At 40.2% G+C, this 24,998-nt stretch overlaps 1 protein-coding gene across 1 annotated transcript in view; it reads right to left on the minus strand.

Annotated features, from left to right (window-relative positions):
* The window catches only part of epha4b (eph receptor A4b), a 287,524-nt gene that overhangs the window by 62,110 nt on the left and 200,416 nt on the right, over positions 1–24,998 (minus strand). Inside the window, exons 9-11 of the mRNA XM_060929623.1 lie at positions 22,714–22,781; positions 22,172–22,297; positions 1,444–1,629 (exon numbers count right to left, since the gene is read on the minus strand). Of these exons, the coding sequence (XP_060785606.1) occupies positions 1,444–1,629; positions 22,172–22,297; positions 22,714–22,781 (380 nt within the window). The remainder of the gene's footprint in view (positions 1–1,443; positions 1,630–22,171; positions 22,298–22,713; positions 22,782–24,998) is intronic.

Consider the following 24,998-nt stretch of genomic DNA (forward strand, 5'->3'; position numbering starts at 1 on the left):
CTGTACTTAACTTTTTGTAAAATCTATAAATTGTTCCATCGAATGTGTACATATAATAATAATAATAATAATAATAATAATAATAATAATAATGGCTGGCTTTTTTCATGGTATATCAGATATATTCCATTCATCTCATCTTCGACTCGTTCAGTATCATGCTAGCTGAATGGAATATTTCTGATATACCACTCAAAGCCAGCCAATATTATTCAATTAAACATTATCTCCCTGGTCAGTCTGTCATGTAGGTGATTCTCAAGTTTGTGTGTGGCTAAAGTTCAGAGGCATGTTTTTGTTTTAAATTTATTTTTAAATTCTGCCCTTTTTTGTTGTGCTGTCAGGGTCACACAGCTCTCTGTAGTCCTATACATGTTTTTCAGTCCTGCCTTCCCCACGAGACTAAACATCAGGGTGCTGTCATATCTGTAGCTATGTGCTTCTCAATCACAGCACTGATTTATTTAATTTGGACTGAATCTAATTCATTGAAATGCTAGTGAGCTAGTTAATGTATTAGCCTGAAATAAAAACAGTGTGCTGTTGTGTATTATGTGTTGTCTTCATGTGCAACTTTTTGGATCTAACAAGGTGAAATGTGTAACTTTTAATGCACTGGGTTATCACTGGGTTAACACCACATTTATCCTGCAAACGTGTAATTAAGGAATCTCGTGAATGTTTATTACAACCTAAACTTCTTGCCACACGCGCCCAATTTTTTCCCCGAAGAGTTTAAAAGCAACACTTTCTCGCAAGCAAAAGCCTTTCATTAATGAAAAGCAAACCTGATTTACGTAGCTAATAGTTCTGCAAACGGTGCAAACCCGTGCTAACGAAAGGTCAGGATTTGCATTTGGCATTAGAGCATGGAACGAGAGAAAGAGAGCAAGCGTGAAGGAAGAAAAATGAATATGGAATAGGGAGAGACTTCAGCGCTGAATATTTATGATGCTGAAAACACATGCAATTAACTATTTAATTAATCGCATTAATGCGGTCATACATATGCATGCGTCTTTTGTCGGGCTCTGGAGGTGGAAATGGATACAGGAAAAAAAAAACAGTATAAGCCTACTGATTCGTTATGCATGCCTTCATATCCAGGTTTTGACACTAGAAAAAAAAAATGTGTTCCCCAAATAAGTCCTGCATATGTTTCAAGGAAAGTTCACCAAATTCCAAGTTAAGAAAAGAAATACAATTTCTCAAACATTCTTTGGATAAAGATTCTCTCTTCTACATAGAACCTTTAACATGGGCGTTAATTTAGCCTGTTTGACTCAAACCTTCTGTACATTTCTTTGCACCACATTCGTGCCACAACAACAAACACATCAACTGGGGCTTAACCACCATTAGCACCATTAGACTGGTACATTAACACAACATAATCAACAATAGTTAATGACTACTGAAACAAATGATGTGTAAATCACTCACATTTAGTGACGACCCCCTCCAGCCGGATGATGTTTAGGTGATCGAACTGGCCCATGATGCTCGCCTCGCTCAGGAAATCGCGCCTCTGCTTCTCTGTGTATCCGGCTTTCAGACTCTTGATGGCCACATAGATCTCTCGCTTGCTTGGTAGCTTCAGACGGCCACTACAGACCTCGCCAAATTCCCCTAAGGAGTGGAGTGCAAAGTGTTAGTGCTGATTTGACAGAAACGGTATAGAAGAGGGCAATAGTTGCTCTACAGGTGACTATTTGCTTGGTAGATTTGGATTTTATAAGTGATTCAACTCAGTTGATTTGATTCTGTACTCTATGGCACTGGTTTGAAATTAAACCATAACAACAAGATTAATTCATTAATTCATAAAATATCAACTTTTAGTTAATGCTGACACCTTTTCTATTTTAGCCAGCATTAACTTTTTGTGCTACAGTAGCACTTCTGTTCTTCTGGATTGGACCATATGGGCTAAGCTTCGTGCCCCATGCAAATAAATGAGCCTTCAACACCAATGACCCTGTCGCTGGTTCACCAGTTGTCCTTTGGATCCTTGGACCACTTTTGGTAGGTGCTAACCACTGCATACAGTGGCATGCAAAAGTTTGAGCACCCTTGCTGAAAATGTCTGTTACTGTGAATAGTTAAGTGAGCAGAAGATGAACTGATCACCAAAAGGCATAAAGGTAAAGATGACACATTTCTTTTCAGCGTTTTATGCAGGATTTGTGTATTATTTTTGTTTTGTACAATTGGAGAGTGAAAAAAGAAAAGGAACACCATGCGAAAGTTTGGGCACCCCAATACATTTAAGTTCTCAGGTAACTTTTACCAAGGTTCCAGACCTTAATTAGCTTATTGGGCTATGGCTTGTTCAAATTCTTCATTAGGAAAGATCAGCTGATGCAGATTTCAAAGCTGTATAAATTCTCTGACTCCTCAAACTTGTCCCTAAAATCATCAGCCATGGGCTCCTCTAAGCAACTCCCTAGCATGCTGAAAAATAAAATAACTGATGCTCACAAAGCAGGAGAAGGCTACAAGAACATAGCAAAGTGTTTTCAGGTAGCTATTTCCTCAGATCGTAATGCTGTTAAGAAATGGCAGTTAACAGAAACAGTGGAGATCAAGGTGAGGTCTGGAGGATGAAGACAACTTTCTGAAAGAACTGCTCGTTGGATTGCTAGAAAGGCAAATAAAAACCCCTGTTTGACTGCAAAAGACCTTCAGAAAGATTTAGCAGACCCTGGAGTGGTGGTGCACTGTTCTACTATGCAGCGACACCTGAACAAATATGACCTTCATGGGAGAGTCATCAGAAGAAAACCTTTCCTTTGTCCTCGCCACAAAATTCAGTGTCTGAAGTTTGCAAATGAACATCTAAATAAGCCTGATGCATTTCGGAAACAAGTCCTGTGGACTGATGAAATCAAAATAGAACTTTTTGGCCACAATGTGCAAAGGTATGTTTGGAGAAGAAAGGGTGCCAAATTCCAGGAAAAGAACACCTCTCCAACTCTGAAGCATGGGTGTGGATCGATCATGCTTTGGGGTTGTGTTGCAGCCAGTGGCAAAGGGCACATTTCATTGGTTGAGGGAAGCATGGATTCGAATAAATACCAGCAAACTCTGGAAGCAAACATCACACCATCTGTAAAAAAGTTGAAGTTAAAAAGAGGATGGGTCCTACAATAAGACGATGATCCAAAACACACCTCAAAATCTACAATGGAATACCTCAAGAGGCACAAGCTGAAGGTTTTGCCATGGCCCTCACAGTCCCCTGACCTAAACATCATTGAAAATCTGTGGATAGATCTCAAAAGAGCAGTGCATGCAAGACAGCCCAAGAAACTTGTAGAACTGGAAGCCTTTTGCAAGGACGAATGCGTGAAAATCCCTCAGGTAAGAACTGAAAGATTATTAGCTGGCTACAAAAAGTGTTTACAAGCTGTGATACTTGCCAAAGGGGGTGTTACTAAGTACTGACCATGTCAGGTGCCCAAACTTTTGCTTCAGGTCCTTTTCATTTTTTGGTATTTTACACCTGTAAATGATGGAAATAAAAATGTAATCTTGCGGAAAATATTAAAGAAATGTGTCATCTTTACTCGTATGCCTTTGGTGATCAGTTCATCTTCTGCTCACAAACTATTCACAGTAACAGACATTTTCAGCAAGGGTGCCCAAACTTTTGCATGCCACTGTACCAGGAACACCCCACAAGATGTGCCATTTTAAAGATGCTCACACTCAGTCATCTAGCCATCACAATTTGGCCTTTGTCAAAATCACTCAGATCCTTACGCTTGCCCATTTTTCCTGCTTCCAACACATCAACTTCAAGAACTGACTGTTCTCTTTCTTGCTGCCTAATATATCCCACCCCTTGATAGGTGCCACTGTAACAACATAATCAATGTGTTTGAATCCACTTCACCTTTCAGTGGATTTAAACGTCATGGCTGACTGGTGTATGTGTCAGTTTGGTTTGCTAAATGATTGCTTGACATCTGGGATCAAATCAAACAAGGTGCAGACTTGTACCTGAATGATGGAATAGGAAAGGCGTGCATTAAAAAGGTGCTTTTCAAGATATAGAGTATACTAAAACATGGTGGTGGTAGTACTATAACTTGGCCATCAATGGAACTTGTAATTAATAAAAAGATTAACTGATGATGGTGACAGCAGCAGGATAATTTCTGAACTGCTTGACCACACCCACCTATGTTCACAGTGCCCTGACTGTTAACTGTGGACGTTTTCCACTTGTACAGTTGCCTGTGTAAGTACGACTAAGTCCCTCATCGCATTTTGCTATACAGAGTCTATGTACCCTTGCCAACATTTTATTCCTTTGTGGTCGATTCCCAAGTTTATGGTTTCATGTACTTTGGACTGATTCCCAGTGGTGTCTCTTTTTGGATCTCTTTGAACTTTGTACAGATCTAACCAAATGCTAAACTTGATAAATGATGCTTCTGTTTTTGGCAGAACTATGGCCTCAAAAATACAACGAAAGCAACTGTGGAGTTTTTTTTTTTTTTAAAGATCCAAATAAGGTTGTTAACAAGACAAATCGACTGATAAATCTGACCTCAACCTTACATGGACGTGCAGAGAAATACTAAACATGACATTTATTTTTAATTTTTTTTTACAGAATCTTCCCCTATTTTCTCTCCCATTGGTCACTTGCCCATTCCCACCCACCAGCCAGCTCTCCCTATCATATGACCGGTACTAACTGAAGAGGATGAAGGCGAACATACTGTACTTCTATCCAGTCGCCACATCTTTTTCAAACTCATACTGCACCACAGGACAGCATAACACACCAAAAGGAAAGCACTATCTACCCTCTTCTCCATACTTGAACTGACAGATTTCCAGGACTGGCTAGTGCTGGTGTGAATGTAACCAGAATGTGGTATCATCAGGTTATGAAATTGCAATCTCAAGATTGCAAGGAGCCCTATTATTTCCTCTTAAAGCCTCATGTACAAATGTGAATGTCCTCAAACTAAAGAAGATATTCCACACTTCCAGTAACTACGGCTTTATTTAATTTAAGACGATATACCGGGATCACTGCACTTGAAGTTTATACAACTAAGATTATTAGTTACTGTATACGTCACTGTAAGTATGACCCAGATCTCTTAAACTAAGCTTTACAGGAGCTTTCCAAACCTTGCAACATGAGCCAGTACATAGTCTGAGGGGTTGATATTTCACAAAGCAGCAGCAGTCTTTGTGTGTGAAGATAAGAGGATGTAATTAAACAACTCAGTCATTGGCATAGTAGTTTAATGACTGTATTTGTGTCTTAAAATAATTTCCTTAGAGGCACTTAGTTTGGAAAGCTAGACCCACAGAAGCAAATCTTTTACAATGGCTCATGCAGGTTAATATGCTGACATAGTCTGTGCATGTTGTTGTATCTTGGAAAAAAAAATGGCTTTGCTGCAAAATGAGCTTGTCTTACTGAGAGACATCATGGCATTATCACAAGAACATTTGTGGTTACTATTTTTAGGTGTTACAGTTGTGGTCAGAAGTTTACATACATTGACATGAATGTCATCTTGGATATGAAGGTCATGGCAATATTTGGGCTTTCAGTAATTTCTTTGAACTGTTCTTTTTCTGTGGCAGAATGTATAGCATACATCTTTAATTTAAAAAAAAACACTAAAATTTGGTGCACAAGTTTTCATTGGGTTTTATGAAATCAACACAGGTCAAAATTATACACACAGGGTCAAAAATGTACATATGCTCACAGATTATTAATTCAGAGGTGCTGAAACTTCCAAAATGTCTATCTTGCCAAGGCCTCTTAACTTCCTGTTAGTGATCATGATTGACTACAGCCGTTAGCTTCTCTGTGCCTTCATAAAAAGAGTTTGTTTGCAGCACTCATTGAATTGACCAACACACAGTAAAATGGGAAAGTCCTAGGAGCTCAGTGCAGATCTGAGAAAGAGGATCGCAGATATACACAACTCTGGAATGTCTCTTGGAGCCATTTCTAAACAACTGCAAATTCCGAGATCAGTTCAAACAATTGTGTCGAAATTATTACGAGGTGTAGTCACTTTGCCAAGCCACTTTGCTTCAAGAAAATCCAAACTGTCACCCACAGCTGAAAGGAAATTGGTTTGGGTGGTCAGGAACAACCTGGGAACCACCATGGCACAGCCCTGCCATGAACTGGAAGCTGAAGGGTCACTGAGTGCGTTTACATGCACATGGAGAAAATCGAATTTCTGCCGTTGCTCAACTGAAATCGAAGTTCTAAATGGCATGGAACCACCTTAGCTAGGCTGAAATTGAACCGAACTTGATTTCTCGTAATCGAGCTACACGACCTAGATTACGCGATTTTTGCTGAGCTACTTAGTGCATGTAAACCCTATCGAGCTACGTAGTCGAGCTACTTACTTCAGCACTGCCCCTTCTGGAAGTGACGAGTGACGAGACCACAAGCGGGAAACACAACAGCCTCGGTCGAAAAAAAAAAACAGCCTCGGCATGACACTTCACCTTAGCCGCCACTTTATTAGGAACACTTGTGTCTGGGCATGTACACACCCAGGGGCGCCACTAGGGGGGGAAATTAGGACGATTCTAAGGGCCTGGCACTGACAGGGGGGCCTGTGAGGGATATTAATATTATTTTAATAGTATTGCCTTGTGTAAGTTTTTGAAATAAAATATTTCATTTCATCTGTTAAAATATGCAAATTATACATGGTTATGATTTGCTATAACATTTTTCTTGAATTATTTATGATATTGTCATTTCACCCCTCCACCCTTTTTACTAATGGTACAGTCTGATTCTGGGCGCGGGACACGTGAAATGTGTAGCTCCGTGCATGCACAGAGCTATTATGTGTAGCTCCGTGTATGCACAGCACCGCTATAGAGATCTTGCAGTCACGTGACCGGAAAGTACACAACCGCCATCTTGTCGGTCAAAAACACCGCTGAATACTGCTGCACTCATGTACAGAATGGATCAATTTCAACCGACGGACTACACGGCTCATTTTTCTAATGAACAGATAACTAGATATATGTCTAAAATAAACGATCTACAGATTAGTGACCCTTATGGCTTACCGGACATAGTTTTCACGACCGGATTTTGAACTGCCAGCGGAATACCCGGACGTGTATAATTACCTCATTAACTTTCCCTCGCTGTTCAGTGGTGAAGCACTGCGTGCCTATAAATCTCTGGACAGTTATCTTTACAGAAATTCAGGATTTGTCAGCGACTCAGATGTGGCATCTTGTAAACAAGAATCCTCATTGGATGGGTAAGTTGCACTGACCAGCTGATTATAGAATAGAATAAGGTAATTCCAGCTGTAATTCCAAATCATCCGTCTTGTTTACATGGATCTGGCGTTGGAGAGGTAGAGGCTTAGCAGTGGAGGTTTGAGTGGCTGTTTTCTGAGCTTAGTCAACAGGCCGGCTCTGCAGCCTCGCTTTTGCTTCCGTTCCCGGCGCCGCCTCCTTCGCTTTGCTTCCGATAACAATCCACGGAGACCCCACTGGTCTCGCTATCTCGTCCGGAATGTTGTGCATGCGATGGAAATCGCTACAAACCGTCATTTTCTGCTGGAAACCCATGTCCAGTAAGTCCATACGGTTGTAGTGGATATTGAAGTCCGGTACAGACGAACAACATGCAAAAATACACACAAAAAACATAACAAACGTGCACAGGTAGGGAGAGCTTGTAGCCGCAGCCGTTGTAGTAGAATTGTATATAGTAGGGTTTTCCAGAAGAAAAGGTAGAAGTAAAAGCAGAAGTAGAACCAGAAGTAGAAGTAGAAGGCGGAATATGGCGTTTGACCGACAAGATGGCGTCTGTCACAATCTGGATTGGCTGTGACGTCACATGCAAGTGCTCCATTAGCGCAGCTTAGAGCAGCTGGCAGTTTTTCTATGTGCGCAGCAGAGGTGAACATTCTAGAAGTTGCGAAGCAGGAGCAGGTGTGATGAATTATGAAGTCCGGATATCACACTGTGTGTGAAAAAAAAAATCACCTTTTTTCATAGGCATCTTTATTGTATAATTAAGTCTAGGTGTTTTGCCATTGTTCATGTATGGATTTGTTGATATTGATAAGTATTTAACTTTAATATTTTGCACATTAGCTGTGGTCAGAGATATCATTGCTATTGTTCATGTGTGGATTTATTGATACTGTTGCTAAGTATTTAACTTGAATATTTGAACATTTGCTGTGTTTTCTAATAAATGTGTGATGCCTAAAAGAAACCAAAAACACTTAGTGGATTTCTTGCAGTGCACCATGTAATTGTATCAAAAAAACTAGTGTAGTTATTCGTCAAGGCATACATTTGATCACATACAATAAGTCAATAAATGGAGGAAACAGGAATACATTTTGTAATCCTGATTATTGATGATGTTTGCTGGAGGGCTCTGGAGTATCCATAATGTGCATACAGAATGTTATAAATCCATACTGATACAGTGATGCATGCAATTTCTCTCAATACAAACATTTGGATTGAATGAACTCCATAGGCTACTGAGTGGCCTAATAATAGTTGCTCATAAAAGGAAAAAAAATTATATTTTTATATATATATATATATATATATATATATATATATATATATATATATATGGGGCGGCACGGTGGTGTAGTGGTTAGCGCTGTCGCCTCACAATAAGAAGGTCTGGGTTCAAGCCCCGTGGCTGGCGAGGGCCTTTCTGTGCGGAGTTTGCATGTTCTCCCTGTGTCCACGTGGGTTTCCTCCAGGTGCTCCGGTTTCCCCACAGTCCAAAGACATGCAGGTTAGGTTAACTGGTGACTCTAAAATTGACCGTAGGTATGAATGAGAGTGTGAATGGTTGTCTGTGTCTATGTGTCAGCCCTGTGATGACCTGGCGACTTGTCCAGGGTGTACCCCGCCTTTCGCCCATAGTCAGCTGGGATGGGCTCCAGCTTGCCTGCGACCCTGTAGAACAGGATAAAGCGGCTACAGATAATGAGATGAGATGAGATATATATATATATATATATATATATATATATATAATTTTTAAGGCAACAGTCTATTCAGTCTAATTAGTTGGTAAGTTATTAGCATGTTAACCATTACAGACCAACTTCAACTTAGTGGCCATTTTATTAGGAACACTTCTGTTCATACATACAAACTACAAACACTCTTCTTGTGAACACGGAACTGATAACTTTGTTTATCCACTTGAATAACTCTTCTTCATGACGACAACCGGAAGTGTACCAAGACGATGGGGCATGTAGCGCCACCTGTGGCTCGGGTGCACAATGCACCTCACACAATAGCTCGATTTCCTTGCGTACATGTAGGATTGGATTTCTCTGGCACCCCTGCTGGGACCCTTAGCTCGATTACCGACAGCAGCTCGATTTGGATGTGCATGTAAACATACTGACTGTCTACAGTTCAGATCACCATGGACTAAGAGGCTACCATCCAAGAAATAACCCCCTGCTCCAAAATTGACACCTTCAAGCTTAACTAAAGTTTGAAGCTGCACATGGACAAAGAAAAGGCCTTCTGGAGGAAAGCTGTATGGTCAGATGAGACAAAGATTGAGTTGTTTGACCACAATGACCACCATCTACAGAGGGACACTGTACCAGCTGGTGGTGTCATGGTGGTGGTAGCAGCATCATGCTCTGGGGCTGTTTTGCTGCCAGTGGAACTGGTTCATTGCACAAAGTGGGTGGAATAATGAAGGAGGACTACCTCAGAATTCTTCAGCATAAACCATCAGAAACTTGAATACGACTTGGGACTTACTATGTACAACAGGACAACGAACCCAAACATGCATCAGAGCTAGTTGTGGAGGATAAAGCAGGCTAACATTAAGCTTAAAACAAGTCCTGACTTCAACCCTTTTGAAAATATATGGACCATGCTTATAAGTCAAGTCCATGCCAAGAAAAAATAAATAAATACATAATTGAACTCTACTAATTCTACCATGAAGAGTCATGAAATATCCAACCAGAATTCTGCCAGAAGCTTGTTCATGGGAAACAAAAATGTCTGGTCAAAGTGAGTCTTGTGAAGAGACGTGCTGTATATATTTTTGACCCTGTACAGGTTTGTATAATTTTGACACTGTGCTGATTTCAGAAAACCCAAATAAAATAAAAACTTGTGCACCAGATTCTACTGTTTTTTTTTTTTTTTTAAATTAAAGATGTATGCTGTACAATCATTCTGCCACAGGAAAAAAAAAAAAAAAACAGTTCAAAGAAATTACTGAAAGCCCAAATATTGCCATGACATTCATACCCAAGATGACATTGATGTCACCGTTTGTAAACTTCTGACCACAACTGTACATGAGAATTAAATATTTAAATAATATTGGCTGGCATTGAGTGGTATATCAGATATATTCCATTCAGCTAGCATGATACTGAATGAGTCAAAGATGAGTTCAATGTCATGCTAGCTGAATTCTATATATCTGCAGCGATGCCAACATTGAGAAATGAAAAAGAATAGCATCTCCGAGCAATGCAAGGTATCCTATTAAGACGGGGGTTTCCGCTGAGGCCCCCAGAAACCAAATTTCAGGTTGCTCAGAGATGCAGTCTCAGCCATTTTGAGCTACTCTTTGAGGAAAATAAATGCAGGGTTTATTGTACAGTATAAGCTCAATTTTCCAAACTCTCTGGGGAAAAAGTTTGGCTAGCTAAGAGGGTTAAGTTTAGGACAAGCGATTACGGATAACGGATGGATGAAAGATGCCCATCCATCCAACATTTAATTAAACTGAATATGTATTCTTTAAGTTCGTTTCTTAAGACACGTATTTTTTAGGATGTTACCTCGTTTGTTGACAGTTTCGGCGAACACTTACGCCTTCTTCAAAACAGTCACCAGATGTCGAGTGGTGATGTGCCTCGTCAGCTGATGTACTCTATGGAGGCGTGAACGTCCCGCCCAATTTGACAGGTAGTCCACACCTCCTGCTGTCAGGTCGCTGCCCCAGGACTGCGCTCCAGGTGTGAGACAGAGCGTACGCTCCCTCATCCCGGTTCATAGTCCTCTGCGCCCACTTACGTATCTCCACTGCCTCCAAAATCCAACGCTGGTATCTATTCTCTTCAGCGCGAATGACTCTGGCCTCTTCCCAATTCATAATATGATTTTGCCATTTGCAGTGGTCTGAAATGGCTGATTTTAAGTTTTCTTGGTTTGCTTTTTCTTTTTTGGATCTTGTGAGTGTTCTTGTTGTTTCTTTTTCACATTCTAATTGGTGTTCTTTCCTGCGAGTGTGGAAGCATCTGCCCGTTTCACCAATATAGATTTTATTGCATGAACGGCAAGGGGGGGGCGGCACGGTGGTGTAGTGGTTAGCACTGTCGCCTCACAGCAAGAAGGTCCTGGGTTCGAGCCCCGGGGCCGGCGAGGGCCTTTCTGTGCGGAGTTTGCATGTTCTCCCCGTGTCCGCGTGGGTTTCCTCCGGGTGCTCCGGTTTCCCCCACAGTCCAAAGACATGCAGGTTAGGTTAACTGGTGACTCTAAATTGACCGTAGGTGTGAATGTGAGTGTGAATGGTTGTCTGTGTCTATGTGTCAGCCCTGTGATGACCTGGCGACTTGTCCAGGGTGTACCCCGCCTTTCGCCCGTAGTCAGCTGGGATAGGCTCCAGCTTGCCTGCGACCCTGTAGAAGGATAAAGCGGCTAGAGATAATGTGATGTGTGTGATGTGTGATGTGAACGGCAAGGGATTTCATATATGACATTGCATTTATTGTCCAGTTGTATTTTGTCTTTGGCGTGAACTAGCACATGTCGGAGGTTCTTGTATGGTTTGACCAGGGTGTTGATGTGGTATTTCCTCATAGATCGTTGGATGCGTTCTGTAACTCCTTTTATGTATGGAGGCGTGGACTACCTGTCAAATTGGGCGGGACGTTCACGCCTCCATAGAGTACATCAGCTGATAAGGCACGTCACCACTCGACATCTGGTGACTGTTTTGAAGAAGGTGGAAGTGTTCGCTGAAACTGTCAACAAACGAGGTAACATCCTAAAAAATACGTGTCTTAAGAAACGAACTTAAAGAATAGTTATAATAATCAGACATAATGAATTTTCACTACATAAACTGAATATGCTTCAGAAGGGGCGGCACGGTGGTGTAGTGGTTAGCGCTGTCTCCTCACAGCAAGAAGATCTGGGTTTGAGCCCCGTGGCCGACGAGGGCCTTTCTGTGTGGAGTTTGCATGTTCTCCCTGTGTCCGCGTGGGTTTCCTCCAGGTGCTCCGGTTTCCCCCACAGTCCAAAGGTTAGGTTAACTGGTGACTCTAAATTGACTGTAGGTGTGAATGTGAGTGTGAATGGTTGTCTATGTGTCAGCCCTGTGATGACCTGGTGACTTGTCCAGGGTGTACCCCGCCTTTCGCCCGTAGTCAGCTGGGATAGGCTCCAGCTTGCCTGCGACCCTGTAGAACAGGATAAAGCAGCTAGAGATAATGAGATGAGATGCTGCAGAAGTTACTTCAATGATTTGTTGTCTCGACAGCTGATTTGTAGTGATTGTGTTTGGTGGTTTTCGTGTGGCGGTTCACATCGCTCCTGCCCCCATGTCGCATGGTGAAATCACATCTACAGAGTACAGTAGGCGTGGTGATTGTCCAGCTTTGACTGTACAGTACTCAGCTGTGTATTCAGCTAGAAACTGCTGTTCACATAGCCTCCTCTTTTTAGGTGGAGACTCCATCATTCACAATCCATGGTTTGTCTTCACTTCACACCTGACACTAGTTTGTGAGAGAAATTGAAAGTTTCAGGTCTGGAACACAACTGATGAAGACAGTTTGCTTCCAGGAAGACGACTACGCATCACTACTGCACATTTCTGAGCAATGCATTTAACATGTGCTGTGATTGGCTGAGAGCATGAATCAAGTCAGCTCCCGGCCAATCATAGCGCAACTAACATAAGGATACGGAAATTCCCTAAATTATCCAAATCAGTGTAAACAATGACACGTGAAGGGTCCGAACGCTAAAAATATGTTGATTTGATTGATACATGGGCAAAACCGGGTGAAAAATGTATCATTTTCAGTTCGACAATGGTGCTTGAAAGTTTGTGAACCCTTTAGAATTTTCTATATTTCTGCATAAATATTATCTAAAACATGATCAGATTTTCACACAAGTCCTAAAAGTAGATAAAGAGAACCCAGTTAAATAAATGAGACAAAAATATTATACTTGGTCATTTATTTATTGAGGAAAATGATCCAATATTACATATCTGTGAGTGGCAAAAGTATGTGAACCTCTAGGATTAGCAGTTAATTTGAAGGTGAAATTAGAGTCAGGTGTTTTCAATCAATGGGATGACAATCAGGTGTGAGTGGGCACCCTGTTTTATTTAAAGAACAGGGATCTATTAAAGTCTGATCTTCACAACACATGTTTGTGGAAGTGTATCATGGCACGAACAAAGGAGATTTCTGAGGAGCTCAGAAAAAGTGTTGTTGATGCTCATCAGGCTGGAAAAGGTTACAAAACCATCTCTGAAGAGTTTGGACTCCACCAATCCACAGTCAGACAGATTATATACAAATGGACAAAATTCAAGACCATTGTTACCCTCCCCAGGAGTGGTCAACCAACAAAGATCACTCCAAAAGCAAGGTGTGTAATAGTTGGCGAGATCATACAAGACATCCAGGGTAACTTCTAAGCAACTGAAGGCCTCTCTCACATTGGCTAATATTAATGTTCATGAGTCCACCATCAGGAGAACACTGAACAGCAATGGTGTGCATGGCAGGGTTGCAAGGAGAAAGCCACTGCTCTCCAAAAAGAACATTGCTGCTCATCTGCAGTTTGCTAAAGATCACATGGACAAGCCAGAAGGCTATTGGAAAAATGTTCTGTGGATGGATGAGACCAAAATAGAACTCTTTGGTTGAAATGAGAAGTGTTATGTTTGGAGAAAGGAAAACACTGCATTCCAGCATAAGAACCTTATCCTATCTGTGAAACATGGTGGTGGTAGTATCATGGTTTCAGCCCATTTTGCTGCATCTGGGCCAGGACAGCTTGCCATCATTGATGGAACAATGAATTCTGAATTATACCAGCAAATTCTAAAGGAAAATGTCAGGACATCTGTCCATGAACTGAATCTCAAGAGAAGGTGGGTCATGCAGCAAGATAACAACCCTAAGCACACAAGTCGTTCTACCAAAGAATGGTTAAAGAAGAATAAAGCTCATGTTTTGGAATGGCTAAGTCAAAGTCCTGACCTTAAGCCAATCAAAATGTTGTGGAAGGACCTGAAGTGAGCAGTTCATGTTCTGTATGGAGGAATGGGCTAAAATTCCTCCAAGCCGGTGTGCAGGACTGGTCAACAGTTATCGGAAACGTTTAGTTGCAGTTATTGCTGCACAAGGGGGTCACACCAGATACTGAAAGCAAAGGTTCACATATTTTTGCCACTCACAGATATGTAATATTGGATCATTTTCCTCAATAAATAAATGACCAAGTATAATATTTTTGTCTCATTTGTTTAACTGGGTTCTCTTTATCTACTTTTAGGACTTGTGTGAAAATCTGATCATGTTTTAGGTCATATTTATGCAGAAATATAGAAAATTCTAAAGAAAGAAAAGAAAGAAAGAAAGCACAACTTTATTTATCACACACTTGTGAAATTTTCTCTCTGCATTTAACCCATCTGAAGCAGTGAACACACGTGCACACACACGAGCAATGAGCATGCGCGCGCACACACACACACACACACACACACACAGAGAAGTGGGCAGCCATAGTGCATCTCAAAAAATTAGAATACCATGAAAAAGTTCCTTTTTTTTCATAATTTAATTCAAAAAGGTAAACTTTCATATGTTCTATATTAATTACATGTAAAGTGAAATATTTAAAGCCTTTTTTGTTTTAATTTTGATGATTATGGCTTATAGCTCATGAAAATCAGAAATCCAGTATCTCAAATTATTAGAATATTCCCTAAGATCAATCAAAAAAAGGATTTACAATACAGAAAATGTCCAACTTCTGAAAAGTATATTCATTTATACACTCAATACTTGGTTGGGGCTCCTTTACCATGAATTAATGTTTCAATGCGGTGTGGCATGGAGGTGATCAGTCTGTGGCACTGCTGAGGTGTTATTGAAGCCCAGGTTGCTTTGATAGTGGCCTTCAGCGTATCTGTATTTTTGGGTTGGGTGTTTCTCATCTTCCTCTTGACAATACCCCATAGATTCTCTATGGGGTTCAGGTCAGGCAAGTTGGCTGGTCAATCAAACAGTAATATCATGGTCAGCAAACCATTTGGTAGTAGTTTTGGCACTGTGGGTAGGTGCTAAGTCCTGCTGGAAAAGGAAATCAGCATCTCCAAAAAGCTCGAATGGAAGATAGAAGCATGAAGTGCCCTAAAATCTCCTGGTAGATGGTTGTGTTGACTTTGGACTTGATAAAATACAGTGGACCAACACCAGCAGATGACATGGCACCCCAAATCATCACAGACTGTGGAAACTTCACACTGGGCTTAAAACACCTTGGATTCTGTGCCTCTCCACTCTTCCTCCAGACTCTAGAACCATGATTTCCAAATTAAATGCAAAATGTACTTTCATCTGAAAAGAGGACTTTGGACCACTGAGCAACAGTCCATTTCTTTCTCTCCTTAGCCCAGATAAGACACTTCTGACATCGTCTCTGGCTCAGGAGTAGCTTGATATTAGGAATGTGAAAGTTGTATCCCCTTTCTTGAAGATGTCTGTTCGTGATGGGTCTTGATACACTGACACCAGCCTCAGTCCACTCCTTGTGAAGCTCTCCCAAGTTCTTGAATCAACTTTTCTTGACAATCCTCTCAAGACTGCAGCCATCCCTGTTGCTTGTGCACCTTTTCCAGCCAGCCTTTTCAGCAATGACCTTTTGTGGCTTACCCTCCTTGTGGAGTGCATCAGTGATCATCTTCTGGACAACAGTCAAGTCAGCAGTCTTCCCCATGATTGTGGTTGTGTACTGAACTAGACCGAGAGATACACTGTGTTCATACTGTTTTACTCAAACTTGAAATGAAATATTCTAATATTTTGAGATGGGTTTTTTTTTATGTTTTTGTACTGTATGCCATACTGATTAAAATTAAAATAGAAAAATGCTTGAAACATTTTAGTTTATGTGTAATGAGTCTATAATATAACTTTCACTTTCTTAAATAACTGATGGAAAATATTGAACTTTTTCACAATATTCTAATTTTTTGAGATGCACTAGTATACCATATATACATACACCCCCACTAACATTTGGTTAAATGTCCCTTAGCAAGTTGCACCTTGACCAGACGCTTTTGGTAACCATCGACAAGCTTCTGGCATAATTTTGGCTTGATATTTGCCTGCTCTTCTTGGCAGAATTGGTAGAATTAATTTAAATTGATTGATTTCCTGGCACGGACCTGGCTTATAAGAGTAGTCCACAAATTTTCAGCAGGGTCGAGGTCGAGGCTTTGGGAAGGCCATTCCAGAAGCTTAATGTTAGCCTGCTTTATCCATTCCAAAACCAGTTTTGATGTGTGTTTGGGATCATTGTCCTGTTGGAACACCCAATTGTGTCCAAGTATCAACCATCTAGCTGTTGATTTGAGGTGAAGTTAATAATAATCATAATAATAATAAGTTAAATTTATATAGCGCCTTTCAAAAAACCCAAGGACGCTTTACAATTATAGACAAGGAAAGAAAAATAAATAAATAAATAAAAATATAATAAAAAGTAAAAAGTCCACCAAGTAGGGGTCAGGATGGAATTCCCGTGGTGTAGCAGCCACAGTCCCACCAAAAGGCGCACGAAAACAAGTCCCACATCTCCAGCACCGCCGCCGCCGTGACGCCGTCAGCAACATCGCTCGAACACCATGCCGTGGATCCACACAGCGAGCAGAGAAGCTCCGCCACACAGAGCGCTGGTGTGTCCCAAACCGCCTGCACAGCCGCCGCGACGCCACCGAGCAACATTGCTCGGAACATCACGCCAAGCGTTAAAGCACAGAGCACTGGACAACCACGATGTAAATTGAGCAACAGGCTCACTGCAGTCCACAGCTGGGAGCGCAGGCATCGCCCACGGCGAACCAAGGCCTGGAGGGAACCGATGCCCCAAACTGGGTCCGGAGCTACACCACAACCGGCGGACAAAACACTCAAACAAACACCAAACTACACAAACACACAGAAAAGAAAAAAAATAGAAAAAGAAATAAAATAAGAGCTCCGGTTGAAGTTGAAGAATTTGAAAGTAGTCCTTCTTCATTATTCCATCCACTTTGTGCAATGCACCAGTACCACTGGCAGCAAAACAGCCCCAGAACATGATGCTACCACCACCATGCTTTACTCCTCCAAACATATCTCTTGTCATTGTGGCCAAATAGCTCAATATTTATCTTGTCTGACCATAAAATGTTTCTTCAGAAGGCATTTGGCTTGTCCATGTGGGCAGCTGCAAATTTCAGTTGAGCTTGAAGGTGTTGATTTTGGAGCAGGGGCTTCTTTCTTGGTCAGCACCCTCTCATGGCGATGTAAAACTCGCTTCACTGTGGACAGTGACACTGGTGTTCCAGCAATTTCCAGTTCATGGCAGGCTTGAGCCTTGGTGGTTCCTGGGTTGTTCCTGAACATCCTAACCAATTTTCTATCACCTGAGGGTGACCGTTTGGGTCTTCTTCCAATGGCTCCAAGAGACCTTCCCAACATGTGTAAATCTACAATTCTCCTTCTTAGATCTTCACTGAGTTCCTTGGGCTTTCCCATGGTTCTGAGTATTGGTCAATCCAATGAGTGCTGTCAAACAAATCCTTTTTATGCTGGCAAAGAGAAGCTACTGTACCAGTTGTAGTCAATCATGATCACTAAAGAGAAGTTAATAGGCCTTGGCAAGTTAAGAGACATTGTAGAACCTTCAGCATCACTTATTAAGATATTTAAGTGAATGTATGTATAATTTTGACCTTATGTGGATTAGAGAAAATCCAAAATAACTGTGTGTGTGTGTGTGTGTGTGTGTGTGTGTGTGCAAACTAGCCTTTACTAGAACAATGGAATGGAAAAAGTTTGGATTAAAAAGGGATTGTTCAAGCTATAAAGGACATGACCTTATCCGTGAAACATGGTGGGAGGATCATAGCTTCAGCTTGTCTGTCTAAATGTTATTAAATATTAAAACAGAAAATACAACGTCAATTACTATTCCTGATACCCAGCAGAGGTTTTGCTCTGAATCTTTGAAATAGAGTGACACTGTGTTGAGCAAGCTATAAAAATTCATTTTAGTTTTTTCAGCTTTAGTGGCTTCACAGAACACCTTGGGGACATTTAATGGACAAGAAAACAGCAAATATAAAAGGATGGCTAACTCAACAGTAACATTATTTCCCAAGCAGTTTCTACACATACAGTGTCCTCCAGATCTATTGGCACCCTTCATGAAAATGAGCAAAATGTAAAATATAAAGTGGCACCAAGTAATAACTGATAGGTGATTTGTCCCAAAACAGACAGGGACATTACATCATTTTGTTTAAACATTTTTTTTTTGCTAATAAAAAGAAGAAAAAAAACAGTGCAATTTAATATTACTAAAATGATCAGGACCCTTACAAGTAATTCATTATGATCCTACCCCCAGAGAGAAAGCAACAGTACTAAGTAGCTTCCTGTAATGCCTGGACAGAAAGGTTGGAGACAGCCATAGATGATCTTGCAGAACATTTTATGCTCCTTAATATTCTTAGGTTGGTTCGTTTGGATTTGTGGAGACTGAGATGGTCATTGCAAAACATTGTTTTTGTGTGTGTTTTTATTTTTAAAGTAATTCAAGCTAATTTGCATGTTTAGCTCATCATCTTATCGGTTTACGGTTATTTAGCACAAAATCTTTTGATGTTTTTTGCACATGCGTTGACCATGGCTATTAGATGCATTTCCACACTAGGGTGGAAATCATAGTAGATACATCCATTTCTGTTCACCGAGTGCTCAATTAAAAGAAAACAATAGGATTAGAGAAGTGAAAATTTTTGCCAACTATCCCATTGGCCCAACAACTTTTTCAACAGCAGGTTTAAAGAGCAACGCAAAAACTCATTAGACTTTATTATTATTCAAATAAAGTGCAAGCTGTTCTTGATCTATTCGACTTGTGCGAACGGTTTGTAATCTGTGCACTGCGTTTTTTCCACACAATCTACAAATGAGTATTTGCGGTTTATTGAGTTGATAATTTCATGTTAAATAATGTTTTTTAGCGGTTGATAGCATTGAACAAAAAAAGAAATGTTGAAATCAAATATAAATACGCTGCAACAAAGCGAATTTCCCTGTAAACTCGCCAGAGCTTCGAGATTTGTTTTGATCAAACAACCCTTACATCTTAACGTAATCTCTTCATCATCTTTTTGCGTCACGATTGCCATATTATAAACAACTGATATATTAATTTTGGTTGTTTTGTCATTCCTGAACATTTATATTGCACTTTTATTTAATTGTCATTCATTCTAGGATACTTTAGTGGAAGTTTCTTTCGTTTGTTTACATATCGCAACTGTTGGTTACGAAGGAGACATGATTCTCATTTTTCTCATTGAAATTGGTCTTTTTTTCGAGTAAAGACTTTGTAGCTTTATTAGTCAAATACATATGAAAACAGTAATATGTGATATCAAGTGGCCTTTTAATAATTTGAGTAAGTTTTTAGGAATAGATTGACACGTTGTCAAGCAGGGCAAGAGACACAATCCCCTGGTTAATTAATTTGGCAAAGGCGTAATTATTGACAGTCAGCTGAATTTGTGATGTGACCAGAAGTGACTGAAGTTATCTGTGAAGGTGCCCACAATTCAAGGTTTGTTATGGCTTAACTACAAATATCCAAAGACATCAAAGAATTAGATTTTCAGTCCATGTTTCAGGGATCAACAACTGATCCTTAACATGCACAGCAGCAGAAAGTCTCATCTCATCTTCTCTAGCCGCTTTATCCTGTTCTACAGGGTCGCAGGCAAGCTGGAGCCTATCCCAGCTGACTACAGGTGAAAGGCAGGGTACACCCTGGACAAGTCGCCAGGTCATCACAGGGCTGACACATAGACACAGACAACCATTCACACTCACATTCACACCTATGGTCAATTTAGAGTCACCAGTTAACCTAACCTGCATGTCTTTGGACTGTGGGGGAAACTGGAGCACCCAGAGGAAACCCACGCGGACACGGGGAGAACATGCAAACTCCGCACAGAAAGGTCCTCGCCGGCCACGGGGCTCGAACCCGGACCTTCTTGCTGTGAGGCGACAGCGCTAACCACTACACCACCGTGCCGCCCCGCAGCAGAAAGTCCCTGAGCAATCATAATAAACTCCTTCCTATATCAAGATGAGTATTTATTTATTTTTATTATTGTGACCAGGGCAGGAATTTCACGAGGGCCCTCTCATTTTGGCCTTGTGCCCTTGGAAAAAAATATCTGCCGTAAGGCCACAGTGGCCTTGATGCCCTGCAGTTTTGCGGTTTTGTAGTCTGCCTCGTGACTGCCAATAGGCTTTAACATCACCTGCGTCTATTCAGAAAAAAATACGTCTTTTGATGACATTCTGGATTCTTATTGGGCAACTCATCAGTGGTGGATCGGACTCGAGCCTGGCATGAACCGCTCTGACATGCTATAATGACACCAATCTATCACCAGCCAACCAGGAGACTTAATCAAACGCATCCCTTGTATCCGCGTCTGAGATGTTGAATTTTCACAGAAGGAGGGAAGAAGTTGACCGAGGTAAGACTGTGTGATAAATTAACGAATGAATAAGATAGGAATTTCAACATATAGGGCTTAAGTTTGTTACCGTTAAATAAGCATTGCTTGTACAGTAATGTTATGTCGTTACAACGCTGACCCACTTTTAACGTGCCGAGTACCGACTGTAGCCGGTAACAAATGCTAATTAGCTTGCTGTCAAAAGTGCAAAGACCTTAAATTGCTCTGTGTAAATTAGAAAACGGCGCAACTTCCTCTGTAGCCGTCAACTCAACTTGTCTTGAGTTTTGAGCCAATCACAACAGGGCAGCACTGTGGCCTGAGGTAAAACATGATAGTTTAAGTTTGTTTAAATTACAAAAATTAGTAACCCAATGACTGTCTCATATACTCTTCATATACTCATACTGTTTAAGTAATGCAATAAAACTAATCTTTAAAAGTGGTATTTACTCAAACTGTTTGCACAGAATGAACTTTCGGGTTAACAGTGTAATAGTGTTGCAGTGTTCTGCAAATTTGCAATTTAATATTTCAGATCTTGAGACATAAAAGTGCTATTTTAAAAAAATAAAAGGTCAGAAATGTTTTCTTTGTCATCTATTAAGTTCATTTTATTTCCTCAATAATTTTCCTTGATTGAGAAATGGGTCTGGGCTCTTATGGGTTAATCAGTAGCCTGCATGCTAGTATATGTTCCATTTACAGTCAAACATTTTGATGTGCTCCAGGCTCAATTTTGATTAATCAAAAATCTGCGTAGTAGTACAGTCTGAAGATGCTCTTGCACATTCGGTGTCAATTGAACAAAAATTATGGGAGGATCATAATAAGTTTTACAATTTTTGAAGTGAGTGATGGATTGCTAAGTTTAGATGTGTTCAATATTTTCTTATCTTCAGACATAATAGTGTAGGAGATGTTTCTTTACCTGCTTGATAGTTTCGACTGAGACTCCAATCTTCCTCAGAAGAGTCATTAGTCCTTAAATTAAATTCATTATAAACATGAACTTAAAATCATTGTTTTATGGCCTTGGTGCCCTGGCTTTTGGCCTTCGTGCCCTCAAAAAATTGACAGCACAAAAGGCCAAGTGGCCTTGCCCCTAAAATGACGAAATTCCAGGCCTGATTGTGACCATAATCCAGAGTTGTGTGAAAGTACATCGAGTTGTGCTAAAAGATTTTTGTGCTCAATAATCAGATACCATCTTATCAATGATAGCCAGAGGCAACGGGTGTCGACACAAATAAAAATTGCTGAACACATGTAAATATAAACACTGGACACACACAAGTGTTTTATATGACTCACCAGCACCAATGACCCTCTCTATTCGGATGTTGGAGGCGTCGATTTCCTTAGCGAAATCGCGAATGGCTTGATTTGGATCCTCGTAGGTATGTGGATGGATGTAGGTCCTACTTCCTGGCAATTTGACTGCAATGATGGCAAGCGATTAGTCATCTTACATTTACATGTCGCTGTGTTGATGAATTTTTCAGTCATGAAGGTTATTTTAAAATGCCTAAACAGCAGTTCCCTTGGAACTGCTGTCATTTCTGTGATTAATACATCAGGCTTTCATACACTTAGATGAAGGGTAAAGCTCGTCTTGACATACTACTAGTCGACATTTACATGACATTTTTACATTTCTTTTATAAGCTCAGACATAACCAAGTCGTAATTGCAAATGGTTTCCTAAAAAAGAACTCCAAACGCCACAAAATTCCACGACAGTCAGTGGAACACCTATATATTTTTAACATCGAGGTTGCCTCGAAATACGACTTTTTTTTTGTTTGTTTTTTGTTTTTTTTGTTTTTACAGTCCATCAAGGGAATGGGTTTTACCTCTGCCATGTTGAAACTGCATCTTCTCCTCATCGGGATCTTGCTTTGCTTTGATGTAGCCACAATGTCTGCAACACGTGATGTATAAAAAAAAGAGATTTTAGTGACAGAATAAACATTTTACAGCACCAGGGAGATGACTGAAAGCTCGTGAACCAAGCTATAATCCTGCAAACACACACACACACTCACTCACCAGCCATGTTAATACCAACACCTATACTCCTACTCATTCATGTAATTTATGCAAATAAAATCATGCAGACATGGATGAAGATTTTTAATTAATTTTTCGTTAACATCAGAATGGGGAAAATGGGATCTCCGTGACTTGGTACGGTTGTTGGGAATAGGTGGGCTGGTCTGAGTATTTCAGAAACCAATGAAACATCCAGTGAGCAACAGTTCTAGGAGGTGAACATGCCTCGTTGATGAGATGTCAGAGGAGAATGGCTGGACTGGTTTGACCTGAAAGCTACGCTAACTTCAACAACCATTTGTGCTCAACGGAAAAGCATTTTAAAATGTCCATGTTGAGGTAGACGGACTACAACAGCAGAAGATATTTGATGTTTCTGCTTATGATCTTTTTTTAAAAACGTTTTTAACTTCATTTTGAAGCACTTCTTGGCTCGAACATTTACAATGAGCAAAACCAACTCTGCAGTTGTGTTCATTATTATGCTCAGGAATACAAATATGAAAATTAGCAATTAAAAGCCTCACTTTGGGAGGTTCTCTGTAACCGCCCAAAAGTTTTTTTGACCTGGCAAAAAAAAAAAAAAGGAAAAAAAAAGTATTATTTCTCAGTCCTTATGCTGGCAGGGCTCCTGGAAAGAAAACAGCTAAAAGCATTCTCTCCATCAATAATAATATTGAATTTAATTTTCATTAGCAATCTTCATAGCTTAAGCTCCCAGCAGGCAATAATTAAGAAAAAAGATGGATGTCATGCCTAAACTCCGTGTTGATTATAGCCTATGGCAGATATCTGCTTATTGTTCTTCTCTATTTCTTAGACTTTTCAATTATTTTTCTTCATGTTGTAGACTAAAGTGAATGCTATGATTTAATTGTATCGATTTTTATCATGCAAAAGATAATTATTACAGGCGACAGTGCAAGGAAGAGTGAAAAACAAAAGCAAGAAGAATAGCTCCATGATGTCCTCTGAGATGTGACCACGGCACTGGTTGTATTTTAATAATCTGAATGTGTTGCACAAATATAAATTAATAATAATAATGATAATAATAACCTGAAGTACCTGAGTAACCCGATTCTGAATATGAGGAACTTTCCCCTATAAAAGTATTTTCAACACTTTTAAAAATAAGCCACCATATCTGAATATGTCCCTATAGTTTGGAGGACATTTAGATATTTTATTACATATGATGATTTCTGATCTGGTTTGTCTCCTAGTTTATCAGTTATTAAAGACTAATACAACTCAGTTCAAGGTGATGTGATTTAAAACGAATGGCTCTTGGTAGAAAGCGCAATAAATGTTACTGAAATAACTAGGTGGCATTCAAGAAAATGTTTTTAATATTTCTTCTTTTTCCCCCCTCACATAACATGAAAATATCCAAAATGTTACTTGCTTTATAACCCAGCCGTTGTTCGCATTACATGTTTGGTTCTTGGGTTTGAAATTGCTTTTTTCCTGTAAATCTGTTGGTTCAACTTGAACAGGTTCCTCTCAGCATATGTTCATCCTAATTTAAAGCACATAAATCACTCTCCGGTGAAGGAGAACAAGAAAAGGAAGGGGAAAAACAGGAGATGATTGAACCTGAGATTACCGTTTCCTCGACAGGTACGGAATTAATCATGACATTGTTTACTAACAGCATGAAATCTGAACGTGAATAATTACTATGGAAATGTATTCAGTCCCCAGTGATAAACATGCACAAAGAGATTTTCACTTTAACGTTTTAACTGTGGGTGTGTGGGGTGGGTGGGTGTGTGGGTGAGTGTGGAAGTGTGTATACGTCCATCAAAAGCCCATGAATTTTAATTTTTCAAAACGTGAGAAGGTGTATTTTCTAGTTTATGCATCTTCAGACCGATGTCGTCCTACACACACACACAAACTCTCAAGGGGATCCATCTGTCCAGCCAATTAGTCATGTTTACATGATTTCCAGCTGGTGTTTGAATCAGTCAAATAAAATCAGTATCAAACTGGAGTTGAGCTCGAGTGCACTGGTGTGTGTGTGTGTGTGTGTCGATGCGACACTCCAGCGAGCTAGCCGTATCCATAACATTTCAACCAT

This window comes from Neoarius graeffei, chromosome 1 (assembly GCF_027579695.1).
Source record: "Neoarius graeffei isolate fNeoGra1 chromosome 1, fNeoGra1.pri, whole genome shotgun sequence".
Lineage (NCBI taxonomy): Eukaryota > Metazoa > Chordata > Actinopteri > Siluriformes > Ariidae > Neoarius > Neoarius graeffei.